Source organism: Pangasianodon hypophthalmus, chromosome 8 (assembly GCF_027358585.1).
Source record: "Pangasianodon hypophthalmus isolate fPanHyp1 chromosome 8, fPanHyp1.pri, whole genome shotgun sequence".
NCBI lineage: Eukaryota > Metazoa > Chordata > Actinopteri > Siluriformes > Pangasiidae > Pangasianodon > Pangasianodon hypophthalmus.
The window spans coordinates 27,931,535-27,938,483 of record NC_069717.1 but is presented as its reverse complement, the minus strand read 5'-3'; the positions used below and the strand labels follow the sequence as shown (position 1 = coordinate 27,938,483).

General features: G+C 36.4%; 1 protein-coding gene across 2 annotated transcripts in view; it reads left to right on the top strand.

Annotated features, from left to right (window-relative positions):
* Window positions 1-6,926, top strand: part of golga1 (golgin A1) — a 21,076-nt gene extending 14,150 nt beyond the window's left edge. For both annotated transcript variants that reach the window (XM_034306719.2, XM_034306718.2), the window contains 4 exons: window positions 1,049-1,108; window positions 1,223-1,468; window positions 1,938-2,024; window positions 3,291-6,926. In XM_034306719.2, coding sequence (XP_034162610.2) covers window positions 1,049-1,108; window positions 1,223-1,468; window positions 1,938-2,024; window positions 3,291-3,371 — 474 coding nt within the window. In that variant the 3' untranslated portion in view covers window positions 3,372-6,926. The remainder of the gene's footprint in view (window positions 1-1,048; window positions 1,109-1,222; window positions 1,469-1,937; window positions 2,025-3,290) is intronic.
* Window positions 6,927-6,949: the final 23 nt, after the last annotated feature.

Sequence of the window (6,949 nt, the reverse complement as noted above, 5' to 3'; positions counted from 1 at the left end):
GACAAGCTGCACTGACTTTAGAAGTTCACCTTGTTGTTTATTTTTTTTTCTTCTCATATTTCTGGATTTATTTGTGTTGCTTGTTTACACAGTGAGGTTTGAAACTTTAACTTTTTACCATCTGGTATTTCAGTTTGTGAAACTTTTCTGAATATCCTCTGAATATTTTTGGTATTTCTGTGCCTTCAACTGTCGCTCTGAATAAATATATAGATATAAAAAGATTTCTTTCTGTAGGGGGTAAAAAAAAAAAACACGTTCGTACATGTAACATTATAAAGAACAACTGTTAAAGACACTGCGAGACACTAGAGGGCAGTAATCGCTCACAGACACGGGTTTTTAATTTTCTACACAAGATCATCTGAACGTGAGAACCTGCTGAGATACGGCCGTTTATTTAATTTTGAGAAATGGAAATACTGGAATCATATCACTATAAAATTTGTAACTTGAATCTTTAAATCTTTAAACTTATAATCTAGAACCCTAAAAATAGAAAAGTGTGTGATGTGATGTGTCTCTTTCTAACATCGTACTCGATTAAACACTGGACTTGGAAACTCTGAATATTAGGATTTTCTTCGTAGAAACATCACACAAGCTCTTAAAAACATCACACAAGCTACATTACACTGCTATCCATGACGAATGTGACTCATGAAGCAGCGTGTGTGTTGATTTTTCCTCTAAGCAGACAGAATTTTGTGGGTTTCGTGTTATACTCTGGTGTGACTTTTGTATAGCGGAGATTAGGGTTTGAAATTTTCACACTATGATAATGTAGTCTAGAAATATCACGTGTATATATATCGTGAAAAGAACTTGACTGAATTGTTAAAAAAAATGACAGAGTAGATGGTAATAGACAGAAATGCATTTTAATCCGTATTTTGAAAAGTCTGTGACGTTCCGTTTACACACTGTGACGCTGTAACAACCCTAGTCTTAAGGATCAAATATTGAACTGTACCTTGTCTATTTTTCTATTTATGATACGTAAACATAAGCAGCGAATCGTGAACTTTGTGTGCCTTGTGTGTTACAGACGATAAAACAGCTGCAGCAGAGACTGACCGAGCTGAAGAGGACGCTACAGAAAGAGCTGGTGGGTATACGGTGTGTGTGTGTGTGTGTGTGTGTGTGTGTGTGTGAAACAAATGTTAGGTTCCTGTAAAACACATTTTTGTCATTGTTTTGTGTGTGTGTTTTTGCGGCGCAGAAACTGAAGCCGGACGCTGACTCTGAGAGTAAGGAGAAGCTCCAGGAAGGGAAGCCCAGCTCAGAGGCCCCAGTCCTGGCCGCTGCTCCTACTCCAGCCCCCGGCTCCAGTCAAGGCCCGGGCCTCGCCTCGCACTCGTCCCAGACGAAGGTGACGAACAGCTCGGACCTGACGGACACGCGGGAGATCAACTTCGAGTACCTCAAACACGTCGTGCTCAAATTCATGTCTTCTAGAGAGGCAGAGGTGAGACGGTCTCATCATGTACGCATCATCAACTTAAACACAATAATGACGGTATTTACAGTCTATACGGTCAACTCCAGAAGTGTTGGCACCCGAGGAAAAATTGCTGGAAGGAATTGCAACCTATTCCTGGAACACTCTGTCTTCAAAACGTGGCTCAGCCAATCAGATTTGAGAACCGAATTCGATCCATTTTATAATGTTTTTGTGTCCCGTCACCATATCCGGCTTGTTTTTTTTTTTGGGGTGTATTTGGGGTTAATTATCTTACAAGATCAAGTTTTAACCTCAAGCTAAAATTATACTGGTAGTTAGGAGTATTCGTGACGCTGTCACATCTTCAGCAGAACCGCAAAAACAGCTCCGAAGTGATTAAAGATCCACCACCAGCTTTTGCAGTGAGGTTTTCCTCATATACAGTTTGATTTTTTTTTCCAACAAACATGGCTGAAAAGTTGTTTCCCTGCAGGCGTACCAGCTGATCAGAGCCGTCTCGGTGCTGCTGCATTTCACACGCGAAGAGGAAGACATGCTCAAGCAGACGCTCGAGTACAAGGTGAGTGTATGTGTGTGTGTGTGTTGATGTTGATAAATAAGTGCATAAATATCCAGACACACAACGTGGACGTGTGTGTGTGTGTGTGGACCCCAGAACTCCGTGCACTAACTGGGCCGCGGGTCCCGTGGAGAACCTCTATGTGGGTCGGAGGACGTTCTAGATTAAAGCTCAGAAATAGCAGCACTCGCGTATTTATACTCCACACTGACGGATCCAGAAAGCAGGAAAAGCCTCTGTGCTAGATTTTATTAACCCTTGAAGCCCAAGTGCGACTAATCAACATTTAAATTCACGTTAATGTTAATTAACTAGCATTTTATCACGGTTTACGATAGTTCCGCAACGTCAGATTTTACAACCTTGGGTCTGTTCACCATTTTATAACAAAATAATATGTTTACATTGTGTAAGCGTACGCCGTACAAGTTCCTGTGATTGAGCCGTTACTATAGAAACGATAATGTATTCAAACGAGCGCATTAATGTAAACCTGTGATTGGTCAGAGCTGATGTTCTAGAAAAATTTATCAACACAGAATAATCGGAGATCTTTGAAAGTTTTACAGTAAAATCTGTGTTGGATTTATTATATCATTTTCTAATGACGTTGTTATTGTTGTTATTATTAATAATTTTTTCCTTGTTATGGTGCGCAGTGTTGTAGGGCTGTGCGATATGATCATATAACATCGAAATCATGATAAATTATATCGCAGTACACTTTTCTGAGAGATTGTGATATCTTTTTATAACATTTTTTAGAAATTTATTTACAAACTGACTGGAAGCAGCTGATTTGATGTTAAAATATTGTACTTAATCCCTAAAATTTTAAAATGTTACAGTTTTTTCTCCTTTTCCATGTTAAGTATTATTTATTTAATGTTTTTTATAACCAAAAATGTTGTTTTTTAATTAGAAAAAATAAATTATATTAATTTTTATAAAAATAAACTATCAGTATATTTGTTTTTTTTTCAATGTTTGAAGAATCATGATATAAGATTTTTGGTCATATCGCCTCACTCCTGTGGTTTTGTAGCAGTTTATCAGAGAATATAAGGTTATATTAATCATAACGCTTACTTGTCTAAGCTCTTAAAAAGATTTATTATTTGAAATAAATTAAGCTGAAGACTTGGACTTACTTGAAGTTATATTTTATGCAGTTACAGAAGGTAATTAGCGATCAGCAGTGCATTCTGGGACACGTCTGCCACGTCTCCGAGGTTAAAGAGAACGCATTGTGTGTTTGTTTTGCAGATGTCGTGGTTCGGCTCCAAGCCCACACCCAAAGGCATCGTCCGGCCCTCCATCTCAGGAACCCCAAGCAGCTGGATGTGAGAGGAAGAGAGAAAGAGCGAGTCATGTGACGTGGGCTCGCAAAATAAATTAAATAAATAAAAAATCGTTCCAGGCGTTCATGGAGTGGAGGGAAGTTCCGTATGTTAGTCTCCTCTGGGAAAACCGATTGTTCCTTCTCTTCTGGGGTTCTTTGAGGCTTTGAATCAACGAATCACGGTTTTTTAAGTCTTTGGAGTCTTTCCTCCAAAGAGGTGGGGGGAAAGTAGCTACGTCTAGCTACCTGGGGATCGTAAAATAAATAAATAAATAAATAAATCGGACAGTTTTTCTGAAGAGCGAAACCTTTGCACGCTGCGTAAACAGATCAACTTCATAATAAGAGTTTGTTTCTTCTGATTCATTTGCTCCATGAAGGCTTCGAGGGGGAAAAAAAATCAGAACGTACTCCGCTTTATAACGAAGAGAAGCGTGCATGGACTCTGACGCTGAAGAAGCATCTTCCCTTTACCTGCCCTGTGTATGTGTAAATTACGATGAAGCACATTCCGTATGTCTATTTATATACGAAACTGTACATAGCGAATGTTTATAAATCATCGGGTGTAAAATTTATTCAGCTCTGTTTGCAGATTTTTTTCACATTAATGTATATCATGTATCATTCGCGGACGCGAGAGCGGAGCGGCGCGTCTGTCCGTCGCGGGCCCTGGGACTGCAGCGCTGGAGTATTAATGTGAGCGTGCATGCCTTGTACTCCACTCATGAGGAAATCTGCAAACTGGATATTTATCTATCGCAAAGCGAATCGTCAGGATTTTGTTTAAGATCGTGTTTAAGAAGTAGCCAGATGATAAATATTTATAATATTTGAAATCGGTGCTATGTTATCTAGCACATCAGTAATGCAAGAACAAAGCTACAGCTGGGAATAAAATCTAGGGATGCACTGATCTGGTTTTTTTTTGTTTGTTTGTTTTTTCCTCCGTCCCATTTTCAGTGCAACACTCATATCCAATATTTTCATAATTTTAGACATTTTTTTCTTTTTAAATTAAATTTTGTGTACTGAAACACTTGACAAATTGAAAGCTCTAAAATTCAGGGTTTTTTTTCTTTCAAAAATTAAAAACTTAATGATTTACAAGTTTTTTTGTTTGTTTGTTTGTTTTTGTTTTTTTTTTCTCAAATTCTTCCTCCCAAAATTAATAGCTGTGATTCTTTAGCAGATGTCTGATTAAATTTGTGGAATTTTAAATACTCAAGATCGAAACCTTTTTTAAAATTAAAATACTTTAATAATAATAATAATAATAATAATAATAGGTTAAATTATTTACATGCCACTGAACATATTTACAAAGTTCTTTCCCCCCCCCCAAAAAAAACAAAAGTTTAAATATAATAAAAAGTTAAAAAGACATATAACCATATTGCAGGTCAAAACTCGTAAAATCACAAAATTGTCACATTGAACCTTATTTATTTATTTATTTATTTTTAACAAATCACAGTTTATGTCGGTATGAACGTTTAAGCTACGTTTATGAATCACTAGTTACATCTTGAGGATTTTGACTGAAACAGTATTGTTACTATTGGAGCTGAGAGGCGGGGCCAAATGCCCGAGAGCAGAAGGGGGCGGGGCCTAAAACGAAGCTCTGCAAGTTGCAGCCGCAGATTGTGTCAAAACTCGAGTGTGAAGTGAAGCCCAAACGCAATGCTTGAACAATGATTCGAATGAAAGAGGTAAATAATTTGAGACAAGTTACAAATTTTTGCAATTTATTCACAATGATTTAGGAAATTAGCGCAGATATTGTTTGTGTCTGTTGTTTTTGTTCCAAGATTTTCTTGTAAATTTGCATCAGTTGTTTACAGTATATATTCCGATTGGAATTTCAATTCGCATATCAGATACGATCCAGTGTTTTATGCTAATGTGGGTCCGAGAGCGATACTCCGTATCAGATCGGTGCATCCCTAAAGAAATCTCTCGCTTATTCCAGACCATTCCGGGTTGGTTGATTTTCGGGTCCTGGTGTAAGAATCCAGTGCAATGACAAATTTCAATTCAGTTGGAATTTTCAATATTCTGTATGATCATTATCCATAATAATTCATTTTCATTCAAAACTTTCATCTTTTCTGACTTTGGAGATCAACTGGAAATGTTTTATTTTATAATCAGCCTTCGCAGCTGTGTGTGTGTGTGTGTGTGTGTGTGTGTGCTACCTGATCAGGTGTGAGCAGTGTTCCTGTTTACAGGGTAACTAACTTCATCAACTGACACACTTTTTTGTTTGTTTGTTTGTTTGTTTTGTTCTGGTTGGTCCTACTGTAGCGATCATAACGACGAGTCGTAATCCCGCCGCGTGCTCTGCTTTAATAAAGTACCACTACGCATCTGATTTTCAATGGTCTGTCAAAAAACTTGAATAAATTATCTTTTTGATTTTGATCATATTTTTTTGCGTGCGTGTTCGTCATTGTAGCTCGGGTTTAGAGCAATTATTTGGAGTCTTATAAACACTTTTATTGTCGTAATAATTAATGAAGCGTTTTATGATTAAGGGTTCAACCATCAATCCATAAAGGATGTTCTTTTTATGTATATGAATAGCAAAATGACACTTTCATTAATTCACTCTAATTATAGTGATTGCATTTCAGTGTAGCACGACTGCAACACAGTGATGAAAGTGAAATGTCATTCAGTTGTGACACAAAGTCAGAGAGTTTCATTCTTGATAACGCAAGACTGTGCTGAGTCTGAGCGCACCGAAGAGATCAAGAAACATGAAGGTTTTGCTTTTCAGTGTTTTCAGTTTATTGTGTTTCATATTTTATCACCAGCGTAACTGATTTGTTGCACGGAATTCTCCGTATCCGTGTTAAAACGTGTTATTATTTTGGAAGTTGGAACTCTTAAATTTATTTATAATTATTTTTTTAACCCAAGAGTTTAATATTAATTACCGGAGACGCCTTGGGATCCTAGGAGAACTAGGGGTGGGTGATATTTTCCATATTTTTCATCATGATTCTTAATTCTTAATTTCTATGATGCACAGTATACAGATTTGCTCACAAACTGCAAGCAAAATTGTATTTTTTTAATATTAAAAAAGTGTTATAAATGCTAATTAATTTGGTTATTCTTAATAAGCAAATTTATACTAATTTTAAAATATTTTTATAGTAAAAATCATTTTTATTTATGAAAAAAGAAACATTTAACAATAATTTGAGCATTTTACAATTTTAACACTAGATATCACGTCAGCTGTGATGCAGTCAGTTTGTAATTTCTAATAAAATATATTAATAATTTATAATAATAAAAGATGTAATAATATCTTAGACTAGCACATCGTGAGCTAATTTATCATGAGATCATTATCGGATCACCCAGCACTACTGCCAACTCTAAACGTGTGTCAAAGCCCAAGCTTGGCCAACCCTGTCAAGATTTTATTTATTCATTAAAGATACAGTTATCACTTCCTAACTATCATGAGATGATCATGTATTATATTTTATAGTTTGATACGTTATAAACCAACAACGCAAACCTACAGCTTAATCCTAATCAAATCGCAATACTTAACGTATTCTAC